General features: G+C 49.2%; 2 protein-coding genes across 3 annotated transcripts; one reads left to right on the forward strand and one right to left on the reverse strand.

Moving 5' to 3' along the window:
• Positions 1 to 1,201: 1,201 nt before the first annotated feature.
• On the reverse strand, positions 1,202 to 15,953 carry zbtb34 (zinc finger and BTB domain containing 34). 2 transcript variants are annotated; one of them, XM_007911421.2, is made up of 2 exons: positions 15,827 to 15,953; positions 1,202 to 4,260 (listed from the first exon to the last, which is right to left on the reverse strand). In XM_007911421.2, exon 2 carries the CDS (start codon positions 4,233 to 4,235, stop codon positions 2,646 to 2,648), a length of 1,590 nt encoding a protein of 529 aa, XP_007909612.1. In that variant the 5' UTR covers positions 4,236 to 4,260; positions 15,827 to 15,953; the 3' UTR covers positions 1,202 to 2,645. The 2 variants fall into 2 exon arrangements, with proteins under 2 accessions (XP_007909612.1, XP_007909613.1); XM_007911422.2 differs by having other exon boundaries at positions 15,831 to 15,893.
• Positions 15,954 to 21,125: 5,172 nt separating this feature from the next.
• Positions 21,126 to 25,340, forward strand: fam183a (family with sequence similarity 183 member A). The gene is made up of 4 exons (XM_007911423.2): positions 21,126 to 21,269; positions 22,910 to 22,969; positions 23,085 to 23,188; positions 24,220 to 25,340. Exons 1-4 carry the CDS (start codon positions 21,134 to 21,136, stop codon positions 24,340 to 24,342), a joined length of 423 nt encoding a protein of 140 aa, XP_007909614.1. The 5' UTR covers positions 21,126 to 21,133; the 3' UTR covers positions 24,343 to 25,340.
• Positions 25,341 to 25,735: the final 395 nt, after the last annotated feature.

The following is a 25,735-nucleotide window of genomic DNA, read 5'->3' on the forward strand; positions in this document are numbered from 1 at the left end:
ACAGCTAAGATAAGGTGGGCTTGGCTGGACAAGAACTAATCCTTGCATTCAATACAGCGCCTTGTCGCATCACCGAGATGTCACAAAGCGCTTCACAGGATTTCACTGCGAAGTGCAGTGACTGTGCTTTTTAGACGAAGCAGTGGGATGCTTGGTATAACTAAACGTTTGTAGACGTGAAAAGGAAACTGAACAGCTTGGAAGCAGCTTTAACCACAGAGGTTGAGAGGGAGAGGACCAGAATGTCACATGTGTGTCATTCAAGAATGGAGTATGTGGGAGCTATTAGGCAGTAGCTGTTGGTTAGACTTGTTGAGAGATCTGAGGAGGTTGAGGGTGCAACACAGCAATCAAGGGAGGGCGATTGCACCACGAGGCAAGGGTGTGTGTGTGTGTCTAGCAAGGTAAGAAGTCAAGTCACTGGGAAAAGAGAAATTAGCAGCAGAGGACATGACATGAACAAAGCGGGAAAGAGAGGGCTGGAAAACTCTCAGGTTATTAATAACAACAATAATCCTTGCATTGGAATATAGCTCATTTCACGTCAGGAAGACGTCTCACAGCGCTGGGCATAATTTACTGTAATGTGTAGTGACTGTGCATTCTGTGGGTGAAGTCAGCAGCCGATTCACGTCCCGCAAACAGCCCAGAGGTGAATGACCAAATACAAATTAATGGAATAAAGGAATCGGGGGGATGAATAAATTAGAGAACAAAAACAAATGAAGAGGTTGTTTAAGTTTCTAGCAAAAGCTGGAGTTGAAGCTGGAACCCTTCCTATTCCCGGCTCGTAGGCTTTACAAGGTTAAAGTTTTGTTCCTTCTGGGATGAGTCATTAGCAGCAGAGTTAATAATAATCCTTGTATTTGATATAGTGCCTTAACACATCTTTGAAACATCTCAAAGTGCTTCACACAATATACTGTAAAGTGAATTGACTGTATATTTTGTGGGCAAAAAGCGGCAGCTAATTGTACACAGCAGCGTCCCCACAAACAATCGTGGATTGAGTGACCAAATTATTCTTTATTTTTCAAAGGATTACTCCCGGAAAAGCGATCCGCCAATCGACTAACAACTGGGTTCCTATTTACTGCTAGGTAAACAGAGGCGTGCGGAGTAAAGAAACGTGCCCAACGTTTCACCCTGCCTTGGAATCGAACCCAGGTCCTCTCAGTTGCGAGGCAAGTGCTCTAACCGCTAAGCTACAGGACTCCATATACTCTTGACTTTTTTTTTAATATAACAGTTACCAAAAAAGAGGATGCCATCCTTTGCCCCCCGCAACTCTGCCACCCCTACCATGTGGGATCGCAAATTGGAAACGGTGTCAGGAAAGGCTGACTGAAACAAAATAAGTGCACGATGTTGCTTTTTAAATTTCAAAATGACACTCACCTAAAATGATGGTAAAATTTGATTATATATAAAAAAAACTTTCATTTTCTTTTTTAAAAAAACCCCCTGAAATGTTATCACAGTACAAAAATATTTTGAACACAGAATTGCTATTTGCTATAACGCTTTTATGCCTTTATATATAGCTCTCATGTATTAGTGAGCAATAATCATTTTTTTAGTTTTTTTTTTACAGGTAGATTTTGATAAAACTCGCCTCTGCTCTCGCAAATGCTAAACTGAAGCATTCAAACCAATTCTACACAGCAGGAGGCAAAGAAGATTAAATGGGGAAGGGCGTCAGATAAAAGAAAAACACACCAGGGGTTTTCAGGGGCTAGTCTGGAGAGAGGGGGAAACCAGCGAGAGTCAGTCAGGTCACAGTCTGACACCTAGACACTCACAGCAGAAGCAGCCGTGCTCAAGTTCCAGTTAGTACCAGGTCAGACTTTCCACACACGTCGTATACGTCACACACGTGGAAAGTGTTTCCCCGGCTGCAGCCAATATTTAGGAAGTCTGGTTACAGTGGACAGGGCAGCGGGTCAGACTGGGGAGAAAGGGCAGGGGCGTGGGACAAAATGGACTCTTCTTACACAGAGAGCTCTCGCAGACAACATAGGTAGGGTGGTCTCCCTCTGTGTTGTACAATTACATCGTTTAGGATGGTTCCGCTCCACGGACTCCGAGGGGGAAATTAATGTTCCCTCACCAACAGTGGAACACAAGGTTTTAAAGCCAGACTTCCAGGGCTCGGGATCCCCCAAGTCTAGCTCCCTTTAACCTTGAAGCTTGAAACAATCTGGTGAGCAGTGAGCCAGGCAGGGCTGCGCGGTGCTGTTGTGGGGAAGCCAGGTGTCCCGTCAGTTAAGGTCACCCCTGGCAAAACCGTGTTCGTAACCAAGCGCCTTAACCCGCTGCCCTCAAACTGGTTTCCCCCAAAAGCCTTCCCAAACAATTCTGGGAGGGAGGGAGGGAGAGAGGGAGGGATAGCGAGAAAGAATCGATAGATGAAAGAGAGGAGAAAAAAAAAAGAACATAGAATTTGATCGGAATTACTGTATAACCAGAAACAGAGGCTGTATAAAGGGTGAAATGCCAACCGGACTGTAATAAGCTAAAGTATCACCCAAATCCTATTGTGTATATGGTAGCATTACTTCTCATTCTCGTGTGCTTCTGCTATTTTGCTGTGCCTCCTCTCCTCCCCCAACTCCCCCCCACCCACCCCAACCTAACAAGGCGACTCATTCGGACAAGTGGGAGAGCGGTAAAGATTCGGGAATCGGTGCCTCTGCAATGGCGGGCTCCTCGGAAGGTGAGGGCTCCTCGTTGCTGACTTCCTTCTGTTCCATTTGGGTCTCTATCCTGTCCGGAGACTCGGGCCGGCCTTTGAGCTCAGTGACCCCCGGGTGGTTTTTGCGCAGGTGCTGGTTCAGCGTGCCCTGGAAAGGGAAACACTTGCCGCAAAGCTCGCACCGGTACGGCTTATCGTCCGTGTGGCCGCGGATGTGGTACTCGAGCTGGTCCTTGCGGGTGTACTTCTTTCCGCAGAAGCGGCACACGAAGGGGGTGATTCCCATGTGCAGCCGCATGTGCCGGTCCAGGCTGCCTTTCTGGTTGAAGGACTTGCCGCAGTAGATGCAGATCAGCCTCTGGTTGTACGGAAACCAATGTTCCCTGGCGTCGTGCTCCCGGCCACTGCCCTCGTAGCTCTGCCGGCTTAGCCCGCCCTCGCCGTCACCGGCCTGGCCCTGACATTGCCCCCCGCCCTGCCCCAGGCCCACCGCGCTCCCCCCACCTCCCCGCTCGCTCTGCATCTGCCGCTTCAGCCTGCCCCGGCCCCGGAAGCCGCTGAGCATGGAGCGGGAGGGGCTGGAGCCGGTGACAGTGCTGGGGGAGAGGTAGCCGGTGGCCTGCGAGGTGGACTGGGATAGAGAGAACGCCTGCTGCAGCACCGGCCCGTACGTGCCCACGTTCACCGCCACTACCCGGTCAACCATGTGGTCGGCGTCCACCATCTCGGTGTGGTAGCCGTCGTCGCCCACTGACGAGCTGTCTGAGCAGCTGGGTCTCTCCGCCTTCTCCATCTTGACCTTGACCTCCGTGATCTGCCCAGCCATGGGGTGGGCATTCCCGGCCATCAGCTCCCCCTGCTCCTGGTCGCCCTCGATCGGGATCTCGTGCTCCGACACGCTCCCCCCGCTGCCCGGGTCCGAGTGCCTCTCCTCCCCCAAACTCCGACTCGGGAAGGTCCGTCCGGACGGAGTCTCGACGCTCCGAGGCTCGCCCGCGACCGGCTGCCGCGCTTGGCTGTAATACGGGGGGGAGATGTCCACCGGGTTGAGGAAACGCCCGGCTCCCTCGCGGACACCATTGCGGGTTCCCGAGGGGGGGCTCTCGTCGGCCCCCCCTCCCCCCACCACCACTGAGTCGATGCTGACGATGCTGAACTTGGAGTGGATGCTCTCGAGGATCTGCGTGCACTTGTCGATGATGCACTGCATCTGCAGGAAGCTGGCCGCCGTCAGGAAGCTCACCACGTCCTTGAGGTGCAGCGAGAGGCGCCCGGTGTAACAGAAGGCCAACAGCTGCTCGAAGACGTCCGGGTTCTTGATGACAGAGATGGACAGGCCGCTCATGGTGCTGAGCGCAGAGTGGTCCCGGAAGTAGGGGGAGCTGGCGGCCAGCACGGCTTTGTGCGCCCGGAACGGCTGTCCCTGGATGTGAACGATGATGTCGCACAGTTTGCCCTGGAGCCGCAGCTCGTTCAGCTGGCTCAGCACACAGTTACTGTACTCGGCCACCTCGAACTGGATGTAGCCACTGCTGTCCATCGTTCCGACCGTGAGTGTGCAAAAACTGCCGGGACACAAGACAACAATAATTTACATTTTCGTCACTCTCCTGTCGCGACTAGGATTTGCATCCGAACTGGGGCTTGGGGTCAGGAGGGCTGGAGTGCAGGGATGGTGGGAGTAGGAGGGTGGGCAAATACTGGCATGGACAAGTTGGGCCAAATGGTCTGTTTTGGTGCTGTAGATTGTATGCAACTCTGCGTACGTGCTCTAGACTGTGGATGCTTTAAAATGTTCAAGACTGAGGTGGACAGATATTTGTTAGGTCAGGGCATCAAGGGGTATGGGGCAAGGGCGGGTAATTGGACTTGAGGAACAGATCAGCCATGATCCAACAGAACGGCGGAACAGACTCGAGTGGCTGAATGGCCTCCTCCTGTTCCTACGTACCCAGGTTTCTTTTGGCCAGATACTTTGCATTCATGGGGGATGTAGGGGGAGGGGGGAAACACACTGTATAAGTGACACCTGAACACACGAACAGGTACAACAGATATTCCCAATTCTTATTGTGTCACAATTACTATTTCCCAACCGTGTAATTATCCGTGCTATATTCTGCTCGATATGGGAAACGCTGCACCGAAAGCCATTAAGGGGAAAAGAAAGGCTGCCAAAGGATCTGTCCTTCAAAAGGTCGCGGATTTTATTACTGAGAGCTGCTGGGGATAGAGAGAGAGATCACTGTGGCATTACACATGCATTCAGCGTGGCTGAGGAACGGGAGCTTTGGGAAGGCAATGCACCTGAACTAGTCAACCAGAATATCAAGGTGCAATCACAAAGCTTGGCTACACAAAGAGAAGAATTAAATGACTGCCCCACCTCCCCCAGCCACGTTTCGCCCACAAAATATACAGTCAATTCACTTTACAGTATATTGTGTGAAACGCTTTGAGACGTCTCGAAGATGTGATGAGGCTCTATATCAAATGATCTTTCAATAATAATCAAATACAAGGATTATTATTAATATTATTACAAATAATTTGCCTTAAAATCATACCAACCCAGGGCGTGAACAGCCAAGACTCTTTGGAAAACCTTTAAGGACTCGAGTCAGTAGCACAGGGAACCGCAGTCCTATAATTAATTATAGTGAAAGGTGAAAACGGTTTTGAATGTTTGGCATTGCATGCCAAAAATACACACACATAGATATATATAATACTCCTTGCATTTGATATAGTCCCTTATCGCGTTGTTGAGACGTCTCAAAGCACTTCACAGGATACATTGTAAAGTCCATTGACTATGTATTTTGTGGGCGAAATGCGACAGCCAATTGCGCACAGCAGTGTTATCAAAAATATTCGACTGGAAAAAAAGACATTCCCCATTTCTGGGAAGTAAACTGCTGCCAAAGCACAGTAACTGGCGGGGGTGGCAAGGGAAGGACAGAAGTTGTATTGTGAAAGGTGTCCCCTGAATAGAATATATATCAGGCAGGAGGAAAATGCTTTGGTTCAGCAGCTCGCAGACTGGGTGAAATAGCACCAGGCAATCTCAGGCCAGTTGAAAGTCGTCTAACAGGCAACTCTTCCACATTAAGCTCAGTGTAATTTCAGCTATGACTGTACGTACACTCTCCCAGGACAAAAAGCACTGCGGTATGCAAAACAGCTCCTTGCTCAGGGACACGGTTTCGAAGCTGTTTTGAACAGAGTAGCTGCACTGATTGACGACAATCTCAAGTCAGACATCAAGCGATCAAGTTGTCACAACACCGAGAGGCCAACAGAGTCACCAGATGGCCTGAGAAGCGAGATCCCAGCAGCAGGGATATACTGTAAAGTGAACTGACTCTGTGTTTTGTGGGTGAAACACGGCAGCCAATTGCGCACCACAGTGTCCCACAAACAGTTGTGAATTGAGTAACCAAATAAATATATTTTTCAATTTTTTTTGAAGGGATTATTACCCTCAGAAGAGCAATCCGTCAATCAAATAACAACTAGGTTCCTACTTACTGCTAGGTGAACAGAGGCGTGTGGAGTAAGGAAAGTTGCCCAACGTTTCGCCCTGCCCAGGAATCGAACCCAGGTCCTCTCGCTTGTGAGACGAGTGCTCTAACCATTCAGCTATAGGACACCATAAGTGGGTTACTGTCTTCTCATGCAGCTTCTGGTGAAAAGGCAAGCAAGCAACCTCAATTGGCTGTAAATTAATAACCACTGGACGAGTAATGAAATGAACCTTTGTACCCGTCTGTAACCTTTTGCTGTGATGTGACAAACAGCTCTTGGAAAGCAACAGAAAGGCCTATCGTTGGTAGAACCAAAAGGTCACGTTTCCTGCCCGTCCACCCACTGTCGTACACAAGAAACAGCTTACGACATTTGACAAAAAACAGGAATTGGCAACTGGCCTACGTGTGGCATAGGGTCATTCTCAAGGCAACAGGAAGTGAAACCCGAGGCTGCATTTCACCCATAAAATACAGTCAATTCAATTTACAGTACATTCTGTGTTGAAGCGCTTTGAGACGTCTCAAAGACGTGATAAGGCACTACATCAAATGCAAGGATTATTATTATTATTAAGGCAGAGCGGGGATGACTCTAGCTGCAATCTTTACTGCAAGTGGCAGAAAATAGGATGGAGAAATGAGCCTGTTACACCCAACAATAATCACCAACCAACCATGCAAGAGGAGCTCAAACTGTCCTCTTAAGGGGCACTTTTTACACGTTTTTGTGTTTACGTATTTTTCTTCCCTCTCCTCCCCTCAGCATAAGCATTCAATGGAGCTATGCAGGTTGTATAAGAATCACTAGTCCTTGTGTGTTGCAAGCGAGACCAATTTAAGATAGTATTTGGTGATCCAGGCTGCATTGCCTTAAGACTACAGATTAGATCAGATGGCACATTACAATGCACGCTCTACATTCCACGCAGCCATGGGGCAGTTTTCCTTCCAAGTGCACAAAGCCACCATTGTAACGCTTTCACATATTGGCTGTGACTAAAAAGCTGTGTTGCAATCATTAAAGAGAGGATCCTTCATCTGTGACTTTCTCAACTGGATCTTAACCCTCCCGCCTACCATCTTAAGATGCAGTCTCACACAAGAGCACACTACCTCTGCTTAGGTGTTTGCATCTGTCTACAACAACAACAACAAAATTACATTTGTATAGCACCTTTCACGTTGGGAGCACGTCCCAAGGCGCTGGATAATCAGAGTTTCGAACCCGAGCTGGGGGTCCGGATTGGGGAGGCTGGAGGGCAGGGGGGTTGATCGAAGGCACGGTCGAAGAGGAGGGTCTTGAGATTGGTCCTGAATGAGGCAAGGGAAGGGGGCGAGGCAGAGGGATTACGGGATGGAGTTCCAGAGGGTGGGGGCAGAGTGCCAGAAGGCCCACCTGCCAACAGTGGGGCGAGCAAGGTGGGGATGTGAAGCAAACCAGAGCCCGCTGAGTGGAAGGAGGGGGCAGGATGATAGGGGGTTAGGAGGTCGCAGAGGGAGGGGGCAGCAAGACCATGGAGGGCTTTGAAGGTGAGGACCAAGATCTTTAACGGTATCCTCTGTGTGATGGGAAGGCACTGGAGTCGGGTGAGGATGGGGTTGACAGGATCATGGAGCCTGGTGCAGGAGAGACATGGGCTGCAGAGTTCTGGATGATCTGCAGCCTGTGGAGGGAGGAGTTGGGGAGGCCGACAAGTGAGGAGTTTGCATAGTCGAGCCTCGATGTAATGAAAGCATGTATGAGGGTTTCAGTGGCCTGCGGTGTGAGACAGTGGCGGAGCCGGGCGATGTTGTGGAGGTGGGGGAAGGCAGAGCGGGTCATAATAATAATAATAATAATCCTTGCATTTGATATAGCGCTTTTCACGTCGGGAGGACGTCCCAAAGCGCTTCACAGAACACACTGTAAAGTGAATTGACTGTATATTTGTGGGCGAACGCGGCAGCCAATTGCGCACAGCAATGTCCCGCAAACAGTCGTAGATTGAAAATGACCAATTTTTTATGATTGTTTTTGGTTTTGGAGGGATTATTATTAGGCTCTGTGTGGAGTAAGGAAACTTGCCCAAGGTTTCGCCCTCTGCCTGGAATTGAACTCAGGTCTCTCACTTGCAAAGCGAGTGCTCTAACCACTGAGCTACAGGACTCCACGTCACAGATGTGGGGTAGAAAGGATAGTTGAGGGTCAAACAAGACCCCAAGGTTCCGGGTTGGCTTAGCAAGGTGGAGTGTGCAACCATGGATGGTGATACTGTCAGCGCCTGAGGTGAGGAGGCGCTGACAGGAACAGGAACCAAGCAGGAGAGCCTCGGTCTTGTTGACATTCAACAGAAGAAAGTTAAATCTCATCCAGAACTTGATGACTGACAGATATTCTGTCTGGACAGCAGTGGTCCTAGAGTCAACGGTGGAGGCAGAGAGGTAGAGTTGGATGTCATCCTAGCATGCGTGACTAAATGCGAGCTTTCAAAGAATATGCCCTTTACGCTGGGCAGAATTAGATTGATAATAAGAACAATAATAATCCTTGCATTTAATATAGCTCGATTATCAGGGTGTGGGGAGGGGGGGGCGGGGAGGGAAACAGCAGGTAGTAAGGTTCATAGAACATTTCCCACAACTTCAGATATGGATCATTGGACCAATCTATGTCTATCTATGCTGAGGTCAGCTTCTCTCCCTGGAGCTGTAAGGAGACAACAACAAATTGTGTGTATACTGCGCCATTCACGTCGGGAAGACATTCCAAGGCACTGGACAGTCAAGGGTTTGCACCCCAGCTCGGGTAGGAATCAAGAAGGGTGGGAGAGCAAGAAGTGTGGAGGTGGAAGGCACAGTCACAAGAGGAAACAAATGAATTGCTCAGAGCTCTGACCAATGGGCTAAAAGGCATCCTTTCCACTCTAAACATGTTGAAGATTCTGTAAAGATCTTAGGAGAGTGGGGGAATAATTGCGACACAGTATACAGTTTGGGACACAACACATCAAGCAACTGCCAGGATGGTGGAAGGCAAACTAGATGGACCTTGGTCTTCTTTCGCCAGCAAATTCTTATGTTCATAATCTTAAAATTAGAGCTGGGCCATTTAGGTGTGAAATCAGGGTTTTTTCAAGCTGTGGATGCTGGATCCATTGAAATTTCCAAGACTGAGGTAGTTAGATGTTTGTTAGGTCAGGGTATCAAGGGATATGGAGCAAAGGTGGGTAATTGGAGTTGAGGTACAGATCAGCCATGATCTTGTAGAATGGCGGAATAGGCTTGAGGGGCTGAATGGCCTCTACATTTTCCTATGACCTCGTACTCCACGTCTCTTGTTGTTGGTGTGTGACCTACAGTCAGAACCCCAGTAAGCCCTTTGATGACGCTTGTGGGTACTTTAGTACAAAGAGGACAAAACAAGTGTGAGCAGGAACCCACAACTTTAACTGCTACCAAATGCTTATTAATAAACTTGGTGCAACCATATGCCACTGAAATGCAGTCCGGGGAATCTAAACACTGAAGAGCTCAAGTGTACATATAGTACAGCAATCAGTCTGTGCACATCGAGGGTATGTAATGTAATGGGCACCCGAGCTGTGAGATGGGATTTAACCCCGGACAGGCGAGCCAACCAGCCTGGGATAACTCAGCAATGACAATCTCTGCTTCATGTGACTCATTGTCGGCCTAAATAGATCTGTAAAATGTGACAACCATGGAGGGGGGGGGCCGGATTGCAGGCTTTCAGATGTTGCTCTTACTCTGCACATTTAGCAGTTAAAGGAACAAGAGGAGGCCATTCAGCCCCTCGAGCCAGTTCCGCCATGCTATAAGATCATGGCTGATCTGTATTCTAATTATTTGCCCTTGCCCCATATCCCTTGATAACCTGACCTAACAAATATCTATCAGTCTTGAAAATATGAATGGATCCAGCATCCACAGCCTTTTGGGGGAGAGGGTTCCAGATTCCCACTACCCATGTGTGAAAAACTGCCTCCTGGTTTCACTCCTAAATGGCCTAGCTCTAATGTTAAGATTATGCCACTACTTGTTCTGGATTCCCCCACCAGAGGAAATAGTTTATCTGTACCTATCCTATCAAATCCCTTTTTTATTTTAAAAACTTAAATTAGATCACTCTTCAACCGTCTAAACTCAAGGGAATACAAACCAGTTCGGCAAAAGCCAGGAAAGGGGGGAGCGCGAACATAAATATTTTGTTTAAAAAAAATACACTTTCATTTGTAAACCTGACATGACTTTACAATCAAATCAATAAAGTCATGGGTCAGGAACAGCCAACGTTCAAACAAAACGCCAAACCCCACAAAACTACCAAAAAATATACAATGCAAGAGGTTAGGATTTTTTTTTAAAACACACGCGCAGGTTACTAGAATCTGGACTGTCCTACCCGCAACAGTGGATCAAGCAGGATATCTTTTGAAAGCAAATACTGAGTCCCATGCCACTGTTCGGAAAGAGAAAGGGTCAATCCCCACAGATGAAACCGGTCATTCATTAGGCTGTTTGTCGGACGTTGCTGTGCGTAAAACTGGCTGCTGTATTTTCCCACAGCCGTAGACAGTTCCTACACTTTACAGTAAATTCAGATACCCACTCAATGTGAAAGGTACTATATTAAATCTAAGGATGATTATTATTATCATTATTATATTTGTATGGTTCTTCTCCTGTGCTGTAAAATTCTGATCCTAAGCATTTAGAAAATATCATCCCCACACCCAAACAAACACAGTGCCCAAATATTGTTTGCCTACAAAATACAGTCACTACTTTGCACGGTAAAATCCTGAAGTACCTTGAAACGTCTCAATGACGTGATAAGGTGCTATATCAAATGCAAGGATTATTATTTATTGTAATTTGAATATGAATATAATACAAATAATAATCCTTGCATTCAATATAGAGCTTTATCACGTCTTTGAGACGTCTCAAAGTGCTTCACAGAATAAACTGTAAAGTGAATTGACTGTATAGTTGTATATGCAAAATGAAATTGCAATACTTTGTTAAGTCTGGATATGTGAGTTTGAACTGAAACACTGAATCTGCTTTCACTCTTTGGGTCTGGAAATAAACACAGCCTAAGTCATGCTCTACCACACACTCTAATTCTTCTGCTGATCTCATTGCAAGATGAGTTCACAGTTACAGCCACAGGACTTTCTATCCCTTCGCTCCAGGAAACCCTTTGGGTCGAGGTGTTAAATCAACATCCCGTCAGCCTGTTCGGGTGAAAGTTAAATACACGACACATAATACATGACACAACTTGAGAAGAGAAGACTTTCTCTCCAGAGTCCTGGCCTGCAATCTTTCAGAGGTCATTAGTCATTCCCTTTGCTATGTCTGGGACCTTACAGGGTTTAAATTTGCTCGCCTCAACATGTTTTGACGTTAGGTGATGTTATCAAATGCAGGGATTAGTATTGTTACCATCAGTGCCGTAAAGAATCTCAAAGTATGTCACAGAATTATCAATTCTATTGATCCAGCCTTGATCACTTTGTGGGAGTAGAGAGTACGTAATTTATGGCAAACACAGGAGCCAATTTGCAAACAGCAATATCCCACAAACAACCATGAAATGAGTGACCATTTGTATCTGGGGGATTGTCGCGATTGTCCCAGGACACCGGGGGAGAGAGAGAGAGACAGAAACTCCCTTGTTTTTTGGATGGTGCTGCACGATCTTTAACGTCCACCCTGAACGGGCACAGACGGGACCTTGGTTTAATATCTTAACCGAAGGACGGCACCTCCGATAATGCTCCCCACCCCAGGAGGCAGGTTGCACGGACTTTTGAGCTCAGGTCATGATGTGGCAACCTTCTGCCTCGGAGGCAAGAGTGCTACCAACAAGACCAAGCTGATAGCTGGCTTTCTCTTCTCCACAAAACTGCAGCCAAGAGGGTGAAATTCAAAGCCCTCCACGGCCTTGCTCCTTCCTACCACTGTGAGCTCGTAACCCCCTACCAACCTGTCTGCTCCCTCCCTCAGCGAGCTCTGGCCTGCTCCACGCCACCCCGCTTTGTCCGCCCCATCATTGGCGGGTGGCCTTTAGCCTCTCCCCCCCCACCCTCTGGAACTCCATCCCACAGTCCCTCCGCCTCGCCCTCGGCCCCCTCCCTTGCCTCCTTCAAGACCCTCCATTTCGACTGTGTCTTCGGTCAGACTCCTACCCCTACCCTCCCCTTCTGATCCCAACCACCAGCTCAGGTGCGGATCCCTGACTGTCCAGGGCCTTGGGACGTCCTCCTGACGTGATAGAAGCTATACAAATGTAATTTGTTGTTGGTACTATTTCCCACAAAATTGCAGCCAAGAAGGTGAACTCTGCACATGGTGGCATCAGTGCAGCTACGTAGACTGGAGCACCAGCTCATGCTTTCAGCACTGGTTACATGTGGATATATCTCGTGGAGTTCACAGAAGCTTGTGATCTCTGAATGCCACAACCTGCTTCCTGCACCATAAGCTTTCTTCCTGTTTTCCGAGTCACTGCACCCCAATGTAACGTCTGCCGTCTCAACAAACAACCTGCCTCGCACTCGTCGGCAATTCCGCTTATTAACTGGAAGCGAGGAGGAGCTTGAGAGCAGTCAATGCACTGCAACTCACAGTAAATGTTTTCTTTTCGTTCCCAAAGAGGCAACAACCTGCAAAACCCCTCCCGATCAACATCACAGTCAACACTAACCCTACAGGGAATCATAGGCACAAACCCACTTTGGACTGACTCCCCCATTATGATCAAAATACAGTGACTACACTTTACAGTATAACCTGTGAAGCACTTTGAGACGTCTCAACAACGTGAAAAGGCGCTGTATCAAATGCACGGACTATCATTAATGCCAACAATAAATCGCATTTATATTGAGTCTTTCACATCAAGAGGATGTCCCAAGGCGCTGTACAATGAGGGGTATGCAACCAAGCTGCGGATTGGGCTGAAGGCCTGACCGGCAATAGTGGAGTCCGTCAGTGCCTTCAGAGCGGTCAGGTTGGTGAAGTTTTATGAGGTCGCAAACCGCTGAAAGTTACACTGAACGTAACTGCCCAAGTAAACTCCTTAAACACAATCATGCAGTTTTCTCTTTATACATCTGTACAGTAAAGGTATCTTTACAGCCCGGGCAACTTCTACCATCAGAAAGCAATCAAAATGGTGGAATAAACAGACTACAACTCCCAGTGTTCATTCCATGCTCACACAGGCACAGCAATCTAAACCATCGCGTACATCTGGAACCCCAAAAAAAGCCCCACACGAACACTTGTTAACTAGGTACCAGGAGTTTTCCCATCGCAACGTTGCACTCACTGGTTAAGACGCTACGTTCAGAGTTTTAAGCACATTCACTCATCGGGCCACGGATTGTTTAAGAAACTGAAAGATTTTCCCGGTGTTAGAGCTTTCTGAAGTTTTGACAATCTGAATGTTGCGAGAAAGTAAACAGGGAAAGCTACTTCCTTTCAGTTCAGGAATAGTTGACAACAGGGCAGGGCTGGCAAGACAGGTTGGTTAGCAATAGAATCAAGGGAGAGGTTAGGGAAGGGAACTTCTTCACTCAAGAGGGTTTGTCAAGCTTTGGAATTTACTCCCACAAAGTGATCAAGGCTGGACCAACAGAATTATTCAAAAGAGAACTTTATAAACAACTGTCAGGATAAGCAGCTGGTCAGGAAAAACACTGAGGGATGAGGAGAGAGCGGGATTAATTTTAAAAAAAAGGTAAAACTTAGCAAATCAAAGAGAAGAGGCCACAGACAAATGACCTCCTTCTGTGCTGAATATTTTATGGTTTTAAAAAACAAATGGGTTTTAACCAGGGTGCAGAGAAATGTCACAGAAAAGTGACTTAACTGTTGGGATAGCCATCAACCTATATAGGAACAGGAGGAGGCTATTCAGCCTGTCATGCCTGTTCCACCATTCGAAAAGATCATGGCTGATAGCCTGACCTAACAAACATCTATTCACCTCAGTCTTGAAGATGTGAACGGATGCAGCACATCCACAGTCTTTTGGGGGAGAGGGTTCCAGATTTCCGCTAACCTTTGGTGAAAAACTGCCGGCTGATTTCACTCCTAAATGGCCAAGCTGAGGCCATGGGGAGGGGGGGGGGGTGAGGCCGTGGGCATTGAGGGCAGTGGGTCGTGGGGGACAGGCGCAGGGATTTGTGGGGGGAGGACGTGGGGGGAGAGTGGGACAGGCAGGATGTGGTGGGGGGGAGGGCGTGGCGTGATGGGGGGGAGAGCACTCGCGTTGTTGGGTGGGCGCTTGGGCGCGCGTGGGTGGGGGTGTGGGAATGTATGATGTGGAGGTGTGTGTGGGGGGGGAAGAATGTGTGTGGGGGGGGGAGAGTGTGTGTTGGGGGGAGATAGTGTGTGTGTGGGGGGAGAGAGTGTGTGGGGGGGGAGAGAGTGTGTGTTGGGGGGAGAGAGTGTGTGTGGGGGGAGAGTGTGTAGGGGGGAGAGTGTGTGTAGGGGGGAGAGAGTGTGTGTGGGGGGGGGGTGTGGGGGGGAGTGTGTGTGGAGGAGGGGGTGTGTATATTTTTTGGGGGGAGAATGTGTGTGCGTGGGGGGGAGAGTGTGGGGGTGTGTGTGTGTATGTGTGGGGGGAGAATGTGTGTGTGTTGGGGGGGTGTGTGTGTATATGTGTGGGGAGGGGCGGGAGTGTGTGTGGAGGGGGGGTGTGGGGGTGTTTGTGTATGGGGGGGAGAGAGAGTGTGTGTGGGGGGGTGTGTGTATATATGTGGGGGGGTGGGGGGGGAGTGTGTGTGGTGGGGGGGTGTGTGCATATGTGTGGGGAGGAGTGTGTGTGTAGGGGGAAGTGTGGGGGGGGGCGGGAGTGTGTGTGGAGTGGGGGTGTGTTGTGGGGAGGGTGTGTGGGGGAGAGTGTGGGTGGAGGTGGGGGGGGATGTGTGTTGAGGGGTGTGTGTGGGGGGGAGTATGTGTGGGGTGTGGGGGGGAGGGGCTGGAGTATGTGTGTGTGTGGGGGGTTTGTGTGTGGGGGGGGTATATATGTGTGGGGTGAGTGTGTGTGGGGGGGGAGAGTGTGTGTGTTGGGGTGTGTGTGTGTATATGTATGGGAAGGAGTGTGTGTGTAGGGGGGAGTGTGTGTGTGTGGGTGTGTGGGGGAAGTGTGTGGGGGGGTGTGGGGGGAGTGTGTGATGGGGTGTGTGGGGGGAGTGTGTGGGTGTGGTGGGTGTGTGGTGGGAGTGTGTGGTGGGGGTGGGGTGTGTGGTGGGAGTGTGTGGTGGGGTGTGTGGGGGGGGGGGAGTGTGGGGGTGGTGTGGGGGTGTGTGTGGGGGAGTGTGGGGGGAGGGGCGGGAGTATGTGGGGGGAAAGAGAGATAAGGCTGGAGTTGGATAAAGTTGTGTTGGTTTGCGGGGGGCGGGGGGGGATTTGGCTGCTCTCAGGCCCGGGGCTGCCCTGACTGGAGTCGGAAACTTGGCGCTCGGAGAGGCCGAGGCTGGGGGCGGGGGAGGGGGGGATGTGGGGTGTACTAGGCCCGGAGCCTGGGGCTGGAGTTGCCAGCGAGGCCGGGAGTCGGAGCGCAACCGCCGCACACACTCACTTACTGCCGCCGCCGCTGGGCCGCTCCAACCGCTCACATGTTTCCCGGGGCCGAGAGAGAGAGAGAGAGAGAGCGCCAGTCGGGCCGCCTCGCAGCCAATCACACCCGGAACTGCTAACCTGACCCCGGCCCCACCGCCCCTCCCCTTCCGGGGCGCGCCGGCACCGCCTGACAGCCCCGCCCCCGCACAGCCCCGCCCTCCTCACACAGCCCCGCCCTCCACACACAGCCCCGCCCCCGCACAACCCCGCCCTCCTCACACAGCCCCGCCCCCGCACAGCCCCGCCCTCCACACACAGCCCCGCCCTCCCCACACAGCCCGCCCCCGCACAGCCCCGCCGCACAGCCCCCCCTCCCACACAGCCCCGCCCCCGCACAGCCCCGCCTCCTCCGCACACAGCCCCGCCTCCTCCGCACACAGCCCCGCCCCCACACAGCCCCGCCTCCTCACACAGCCCCGCCCCGCATAGCCCCGCCCCCCCCCCCCCCGCCCTCCACACACAGCCCCGCCCTCCTCACACAGCCCGCCCCCACACAGCCCCGCCCCCGCACAGCCCCGCCCCCGCACAGCCCCGCCCCCGCACAGCCCCGCCCCCGCACAGCCCCGCCCTCCACACACAGCCCCGCCCTCCTCACAGCCCCGCCCTCCGCACACAGCCCCGCCTCCTCCTCACACAGCCCCGCCCCCGCACAGCCCCGCCCCCGCACAGCCCCGCCCTCCTCACACAGCCCCGCCCTCCACACACAGCCCCGCCCCCACACAGCCCCGCCCTCCTCACACAGCCCCGCCCTCCTCACATAGCCCCGCCCTCCTCACACAGCCCCGCCCCCGCATAGCCCCGCCCTCCACATACAGCCCCGCCCTCCTCACACAGCCCCGCCCCCGCACAGCCCCGCCCTCCACACACAGCCCCGCCCCAACAGCCCCGCCCTCACACAGCCCCGCCCTCCTCACACAGCCCCGCCTCTCGCACAGCCCCGCCTTCCCCGCACAGCCCCGCCCACACTACACAGCCCCGCCCACATGAGGGTGAGAGTTGAAGAAAGGGGGTGAAGCTTGAAATGGGACGATGAGGAGGAGGATGGTTAGGTGGAGTGAAAGTTGAGATGATGAAGATTGAAGGAATGAGCTGGTTGTGCAGGTGGTGCGAGCGGGCTGGAGTGAAGAGGAGTTTGAGTGAGTGAGTGAGTGAGTGAGTGAGTGAGTGAGTGAGTGAGGGAGTGAGTGAGTGAGTATGTGAGTGAGTGAGTGAGTGAGTGAGTGAGTGAGTGAGTGAGTGAGTGAGTGAGTGAGTGAGTGAGTGAGTGGAGTGAGTGAGTGAGTTGAGTGAGTGAGTGAGTGAGTGAGGAGTGAGTGAGTGAGTGAGTGAGTGAGTGAGTGAGTGAGTGAGTGAGTGAGTGAGTGAGTGAGTGAGTGAGTGAGTGAGTGAGTGAGTGAGTGAGTGAGTGAGTGAGTGAGTGAGTGAGATAGGGATGGGAGATGAAGAGTGAGTTGTGAAGTGAAGATTGAAGGGATGAGGAGGAGGAGGATGGGAGGCTGGAGTGAAGAGGAGTTGAAGAGTGAGTGAATGAGTGAGGAGTGAAGATTGAAGGGGGAAGATGATGATGAGAATAGGGAGATGGAGTGAACGTTGAGACCAGTGAGGATGGAATATCAAGGACAAGAAGTTGAAGAGCCAGGGATGAGGAGTTAAGCAGTGAAGGAGTGGGAGATGAAAAGTGAGGGGATGGGAGATAAACAGCGAGGGGGTGGGAGATAAAGAGTGAGGGGTGAAACGAAATTGAAGGGGGAAGATGAGGAGGAAGATGGGAAGATGGAGTGAAAGATGAGATGGTGATGATTGAAGAAGTGAGGATGGGACTTAAAGGATGCGTTGAAGAGCGAGAGATGAGGAGTTGAAGAGCAAGGGATGAGGTTGGTAAATGAAGGATGAGGAGTGAAGATTGAGGGATGAGGAAGGGAAGTTGGATGAAAAATGAGGGAATGAGGATGGGAAGTGAAGGATGAGGGGTGAAGATTCAGGATGAAAATCGGAAATGGAGTGAAAATTGGGCGATGAGGAGTTGAAGAGCAAGTGATGCGGTTGGGAAAGGAAAAGTGAGGAATTGAAAAGTGAAGATTGAAGAATGAGGATGAAAAATAGATGAAGAATGAGGGAGTGAGGATGGGAAATGGAATAAAGATTGAGGGATGAGGTTGAGAACTGAAGAGTGAGGAATTGAAGAGCGAGGCAGTGAGGTTAGAAAATCAAGGACCAGGAGTGAAGGTTAAAGGTTGAGGATTGGAAATGGAGTGAAGAGTGAGGGATGAGGAGTTGGAGAGTGAAGATTGAGGGACACGGTTAGGAACTGAAGAGTGAGGGTTGAGGAGTGATGGGTGAGGAAGGGAAGTGGATGAAGATTAATGGTGTGAGGATGGGAATTGAGGGCTGAAGATTTAGGATGGGAAATGGGGTGAGGGATAAGTAGGTGAAGAGTGTGGAATCAGGGTTGGAAATAAAGGCTGAAGAGTGAGGGATGAGTTGAAAAATGAAGAGTGAAGGATGAGTAATAATAATAATCCTCGCATTTGATGCAGTGCCCTTCACGTCAGGAGACTGCCTCAAGGAGCATCACAGCATTTACTGTGAAGTGACTGTGACAGCAGTCAACGTCCACACAAACAGCCATGAGATGAACGTAGGAACAAAGAGCGAGGAATGGAAAATGAATAATAATGTAATAATAATCCGTTAATTTGATATATATCGCGTTTCTCACGTCGGGAGGACATCTCAAAACGTTTCACAGGATTCTCTGTGAAGTGTAGTGACTGTGTTTTTTGTAGGCAAGCAAAATCAGGAATACGAGTGAGGGAGGAGTGGGAAATGAGGAATGAAGAGCCAGGAAGACAGACTTGAACTCGCAGCTTCGGGACTCAGAGGTGACTTCTAATGGGTTTGAACGGTAAAGCTGTAACAGTGGCACCTTTATCACGTTTGAAATAGTAAAATTTACGTTAAAGATACCTCACCGTCCCCTATTGTGTGTGTTTTGAACAGTGACACACAGTAACGTCCCTCCCCCCCCCCACACCCCACCCCCAACACACACACAATTCCCAGACGCAGCCCTCTCTCCATCCCGGCCTGGAAATTTTCACTCATTGACTTGTTTGACACGCGCTGCTCTCCACAACTACCACCAGCTCACTTGTTGGCACGTTGTGTGATCCCTGCATTTGAGTATCACTGTGTGTGACCTCCAAATCCTTTGCTGTTAATCTCTCTCCTTCCGTTTGACACTTGACTGACACTATAGCGTGTCACTTGTGGTCACTCTCTCTCTCTCTCTCTCTCTCTCCCAGAGCTCTTCCCAGTATCAACATGGGGCTTAAACCCGCAACCTTCTGCCCCGGAGGCGAGAGACTGGGTGCTACTGACTGAGCCAGATTGACACCACCCCAATTTGTGCCCAGTCCTGTTTCCCACGCCTGAGCCAACCTGCACCTTTGCGGCAAAGTCTTTTTGACTGGTGTTTTTGGCTGTAAATCAGAAGGGTCTGTGTTTAAGCCCCATGTTGAGAGTTTCTGAGTCCTGACTGAAACTCCAGCACCCTACTGCAGATGAGACGTTAAACCAAGGCTTGCCAAGATTCCATGGTACTATTTTCTCCCAATGCCCTGGTCGCCCTTATCCAAATTCATTTCCTCACAAAATGCACAGTTACTCCACTTTACGGTATATTATGTGAGGCACTTTGAGACAATAACAACTTGCATTTCTTACATAGCGCCCTTCACACAGGGTAACGTCTCTGAGACGTCTTGAAGATGGGATAAGGCGCTATATCATATCAAGGATTATAGTTATTGTTTTTAAAAGTCATGCACCTCATTTGAACTCTATAAAAAGTTAAATAGTAAGACTTGTGCGAAACAAGATAGTTTTCAGCAATACGAGGTCACACCACATGCAACGCAAGTGCTATAAACACAAGTGAAGAACAGGAGAGGTTGGTGGGGGCGGGTGGCAAAAGAAATGCCTCTCGTTTGTAATGCAGAATTGCTTTTTGTGACATATTGAAATAATAATAATAATAATAATAATTTGGTCACTCAATCCATGACTGTGCAATTAATTGGCTGCCGCCTTTTGCCCACAATGTATAGTCACGACACTTTACAGTATACCTTGCAAAGCGCTGTGAGACGTGATAAGGCGCTATATCAAATGCAAAGATTACTTATTACTATCAAATCAGCGTGCGATGAATGCAATGCAATGACCTGAGTTCAATTCCAGGCAGAGGGCGAAACCTTGGGCAAGTTTCCTTACTCCACACAGAGCCTAATAATAATCCCTCCAAAACCAAAAACAATAATAAATTGGTCATTTTCAATCCACGACGCTTTGTGGGACATTGCTGTGCGCAATTGGCCCCCGGGTTCGCCCACAAATATACAGTCAATTCACTTTACAGTGTGTTCTGTGAAGCGCTTTGGGACGTCCTCCCGACGTGAAAAGCGCTATATCAAATGCAAGGATTATTATTATTATTATTATTATATTATTACTATTATTATTATAATAACACCTTAACCCACTGCATCTCTTTGTGCTCAATGTCACACGGAAAAGTGGGAGCGCGAGTGAGTTTTCCGCTCAATACAAACGCACCACTGGAATCCCCTGAATGTCCCGCGAGAGGCAAAAAAAAAAAAAGAAAAGTTGGACGCGTCGAAGCTGCGAAATCCACGGCCCCGTAGTGGCAGAAAACCTCCGCCCGTTTTTCCGCGCGCGTCCAAAAACCTCTTCGGAAGATTACCTTTATTCAAGATTTGGGATTTTTTTGGGGGGGGTGATTCGATCTTTATTTCTTTTTTTGGGGACGACCGACGACACACACAAAAAAAGCTGCGTGTTTTTTTCTCGGCGTGTGTGTTTTTTTTCCTGCCACGTGAAAAAAAAGAAAAGAAAAGAAAAGAAAAGGGGGAATCGACCCTTCGGGATGCACAGAAAAGGGGGGGGGGGGGGGGGGGGGGGGGGGGGGGTCCGGTGGAGGGGCGATGCTCAGTGTTACAGAGGCTGAACCCACACAACACACATACAACACACAACACACACACCACAGATCAGTTACATGTGTTTGGGTCCACGCGTCGTGTTGGTTGCCTGGTAACCGAGTAACAATCTCTCCAGTGGATACTCTCCCGGTAAAGGGCGAGAGAGAGGCCATCCCGACTTTCTCCCCTCCAACCACATCACCCACCTCACCCCACCCCACCCCACCCCACCCACACCCCCAAACAAACAGGGGGGAATCGAGATGACGGGCAAACCTCCGGTGGAGAAGGAACCCGTAGATATGGTCCATCAGAACGCCATCAGGGTTGAAGCCATCAAAAAGGAGCTTCGCACTCAGAAGCTCTACACGAGCTTCAACATCAACCCTCACACCAAGTGTAAGGCGGCAGCGACCCGCGGGGCGAGTGCGAGACACCGGGCTCTTAGAAGCCTGGGATGGTGTGATGTTAAGGTGTAAACCTGAACTCCCTCCTCCCCCCCTCCTCTCCCCCCTCTCCCCACCCCCCTCCTCTCTCCCCTCTCCCCCTCCTCTCCCCCCCCCCTCCTTTCTCCCCCTCCTCTCCCCCCCCCTCCTCCTCCTCCTCTCCCCCTCTCCTCCCCCTCTCCCCCCCTCCTCCCCCTCCCCCCCCTCCTCTCTCCCCCCCTCCTCTCCCCCCCCCCCCTCCCCCACCCCCCATCCCCATCCCTATCTTCCTGAGTTTGTAATAATAATGTCTTGCATTTGATATAGCGCCTCATCACACACCATTGCGACGTCTCAAAGCGCTTCGCAGGATGTGCCGTAAAGTGAATTGCCTGCATTTTGTGGGCGAAACGGGGCGGCCGATTGCGCACAGCAACGTCCCCACAAACAGTCGTGGGTTGAGGGACCACTTTTTTTTTCTTTTGGCGGGATTATTACCCCCGGAAAACGATCGACTGTCAACCGGGTTCCTATGTACCGCTGGGTAAACAGAGTGTGTGGAGTAAGGAAACTTGTCTAACATTTCACCCCACCAAGGAAGCAAACCCTGGTCCTCTCTCTTGCGAGGCGGGTGTGCTCACCACTGAGCTACGTGACACCAGTCCACTTCCTATACGATCCCCTAAGGCTTCAATTTCTGTGCCTGTGAGCTGATTTGCCATCCATTACCTTATTGTGATCGACGGTGTTGAGATGTCACCTTTCCCAGAGATGAGACACAGAATGTATGAGACTTGAAATAGTCGAAAGGAGGCTTCACTGGTAGGAATGGCCGGTGATGGGGTGGAATTGTCTCCAACACAGTGTGAAAGCCTGAACCTAGATCATGTTGATATTTTAGTCAACTTGTTCGAAAGAAACTTAACCTTTCAGGTTAACAGGTCAAATGGATAAGAGAGAGTAGAATGTTTGGGGAAAGGCATCTCACTCAACGTAGTTTACTCCTGTGCAGCTCACAGTGATGACAGGGGATATAGAGTAAAATGACAGTAACAAGTGGAGCCATTGTTACAGACAGGAGAAAGTCACACTGGTTCCAATCTGAAATTCTCTTAAAGGGACATGCAATTTGATTTTCATGCTTGGTGCTTTAATTTGAATAATTTGGAATAATTTGTTTTGGGAGCGAGTGGGATTGTATTATTTAAGATTCAGTGAAGGAGGTCATTCGGCTGATGGAATCTTTGCTTATGCTAGTTTCTCCACTGTGGCTATCTACTCTGATCACAAATGTCCGATTTCCCTGTATCCTTCCATAGCCTGTCAGGCCAGCAGCGTGAAGTGCTTTGAGACATTCTCTAGACGTGAGAAACTATAAACTGTGTTATATTATTGTATACTTTCTTTTTATTTGTACAGAATACTTGTCAAAAATAGGTCCTATATTTATCTTCTTGGAAGAGGAAAAAAATTGCAAGGATATAAGGAAAGTGCGGGGGAGTGGGAGGGATTGATTGGGTAGCTCTTCCAAAGAGCTGGTGCAGGCATGATGGGCTGAATGGCCTCTTTCTGTGCTGTAATATTCTATGATTCTATTGTATTCTATTCCTACAGTTCATTCCTTGGCAGGAAAACCAAATTCAAGATTCAGTGACCTAGATGGGAAAGAAGACAGTATGTATCCTTATATTTATTTTGGGAATAACATCCCTAATTTCAAGAGGGTCTTACTGTGTTACACCCAATATTTTGTCATAAATAAATGAGACTGGTTTCTGATTTTGATTAGAACAATTCATCAAGTTGATTGGGCAGAAGCTTTTGGAGCCAAGGAAGAAATATACTTACCCACAAACAGAAAGCCAGGAGATTGGTTGGATGTCAACTCCACTGGTAAGGGCAGTTTGAGATGCAATATTTAGGAATATTATTAATATTATTAATGTTCTGTATGTAACCACAGGACACAGTTTTAAGATAATTCAAAGATATAATTTAAGATAATGGGACGTCCTCCCAGCATGAAAGGTGCTATACAAATGTAATTTTGTATTGTATAATTGGCAAAATATATAAAAATATTCCTTCGGTAAGGAGCTTTTGAGTCTCAAAATAGACCCTGGTTGGGGGCGTGGGGGGAGATTGAGACCACAAAAGAGCAACAGGTAAGCAAATTGAAGACTTCACAGGTGAAGTTTTGGGAGCAGAGGCTCCATAAGAAGCACTCTTTTGCTGCATTACCACTGGCACTTCATCCAATTAAACTCTCTATTGCGCTCCCCTAAGTAGTCCGTTTTTTTCAACAGAGAACAAGACCAAGCCAACCGATCTGCAGCTCAAACCCTGGAATTATGCCAGTGCAACCATGCAACAAGGCAGTGCACAGCTGGAGAGACAAATGCTTCTCTTTCAAAGCGCTCCAAGGCCTGGCTCCTTCCTGCCTCTGTGGCCTGCTAAAGGCATATCAACCTGTGGTACCCAGACTCTAGCCCATACCACTATCGGTGGTCGGGCTTTCAGCCTCTCTGCCCCCACCCTTTAGAACTCCATCTCACAGTCCCTTCACTTTGCTCCCGCCATTGTGTCCTTTAAAGCACTTCTCAAGACCCCCCTCTTCGACCATGCATTCGGCCACTCTCCTACCCCTACCCTCCTTGTCCACCACCCCTCCAGATCCCAACCCCCAGCTCGGGTCCAAATCCCTGGCTGTCCAGCCAGCAGCTTGGGACGTCCTCCCGACATGAAAGGAACTGTGCAAAATTTGTTATTGTTGCAGATCTAGAAATTGGAGGAGTGTTGAGGCGTGTAGAGTAATGGAACATACGTGCTGCGGGACACTACCCGGCGTGAACAACACTTTCTAAATGCAAGTTGTTGTCGTTGGATCTCATACACTTCAATTACAATATTAATTCCTCCCGTAGATTTCTTCAGACCGCAGTGATCGCCGGCTGAATTTTCATCGGCACTGTGATGAGATTACCAAATTCATGGACCTTTATTGGCGCCAGAAGGAACAAAGCGACGAGAAACCAAGAAAATCGTAGCAGATGTTATCAATGTGTTTCAATATTTGCATTTTATGTTTTACTGTTGCGCATTTTTCCATTTTAAGATGAGGTCAACTGTGAGGTTATGTAACGCCGACAGCCAAATGCGTAGGAATAATGTCTAAGGTAAACATAGCCATCCACATTTGTCAAGCATGAAAGTAAATATTGTGCCGAGCAACTTAAAAAAAAGGAGTTTGTTTTATTGGCATGGGTCCGTTACTATAGCTACCGCTGTTGAGTGAATGTAACTTGTCGGGGCCATTGGATGCATTAGTTTTGTGTAAGGCATTGAAATATCTTCAAAAGACATGTTAGTACATTTACAGAGTGCAACTTTAAACATTCATGTGGACAGAATACTGTTTTTTGAAAAAAAAACTTATGAGCTTAAAAAAAATCTAGACCCGCGCTGTGGTCTGATCGAGACTGCCGTCTCCACAGTCTATACCTTCATGGCTTGGCTTGCAGTTTTCTGCACCCCCACCTTCGCTGTCAACACTGTTAAATGTCCCTTCCTTTCATCCCCCCTCATTGCTCCCCATCATCTCTTACTCCCACAGGAAAGGAGCCATGTTGATCGTATGTAAAAGATGCAATCGCATCTTGTACGTCTCAGTGCACATTGCTTTTATCCAGCTAAGAATCTTTCCCTCTCTCTCGTCCCCCCCCCCCCCACTCCCATTTCATCAGTTAGATATACCGTAGCAGTCCTCGAGCATTCTTTCAACAAAATTATTCTATTTTTGATTTGGAAAGTTATCTTTTTTGTGTTTGGTTTGGTTCCCTTCTGCAAAACGAACTAATCCAGGTTCCTACTGCCATCAACTCTACCAGTGATCCCTTTCTGCTAATAATTCCATTCATTGCTTGAAACAGGCCCTTTTTTTTTGCTGCTGTAATCCTATGTCTGGAGGTTAGGATCTCCTGTTTAACTCGCATGCCTTTGCCTGTACATTGTGTTCATTATAAATCTCTCTCTTTGACTGCTGCAATTCAGTGTTTGGATTTTTTGCTTCCATTAATAATTGGACTCTAGATACAGTGTATAACAAAAATAAAGTTACAGAGATCTGAAAGCAATTGCACCAGGCCTACTTTGTACTCCAATCACACAGCATTAAACAGCTGCAGACATTTTATGGACTGTTGTAAAATAGAAAATAGAAAGCATCTGTGGATCCTTGATCCAGGCTTATGGTGTGGCAACATCTGGAATAAACCTGTTTTTACAGGAGACAGAATAGTTACATTTAACACGTGTACCAACCCGATGACCCATTCACTTGGCAGACGGTGAGCCGGGTAAAGACAAGCTCAGGCATGGCGACTGGCCCACTCCCCACACAGTTGAATAACCAGGCAACACCCACTGTCTTAGCTCACAAAT

The sequence above is a fragment of the Callorhinchus milii genome, unplaced genomic scaffold (genome assembly GCF_018977255.1).
Source record: "Callorhinchus milii isolate IMCB2004 unplaced genomic scaffold, IMCB_Cmil_1.0 Scaffold8, whole genome shotgun sequence".
Taxonomy (NCBI): domain Eukaryota; kingdom Metazoa; phylum Chordata; class Chondrichthyes; order Chimaeriformes; family Callorhinchidae; genus Callorhinchus; species Callorhinchus milii.

Bases quoted from the DNA above. Each gene is read 5' to 3' on its own strand.
- fam183a (XM_007911423.2), top strand. From the start codon at position 21,134: ATGACGGGCAAACCTCCGGTGGAGAAGGAACCCGTAGATATGGTCCAT. The intron at 21,270-22,909 runs GTAAGGCGGCAG...CTATTCCTACAG, and splicing joins CATCAACCCTCACACCAAGT to TTCATTCCTTGGCAGGAAAA. The intron at 22,970-23,084 runs GTATGTATCCTT...GATTTTGATTAG, and splicing joins CCTAGATGGGAAAGAAGACA to AACAATTCATCAAGTTGATT.
- zbtb34 (XM_007911421.2), bottom strand. From the start codon at position 4,235: ATGGACAGCAGTGGCTACATCCAGTTCGAGGTGGCCGAGTACAGTAAC.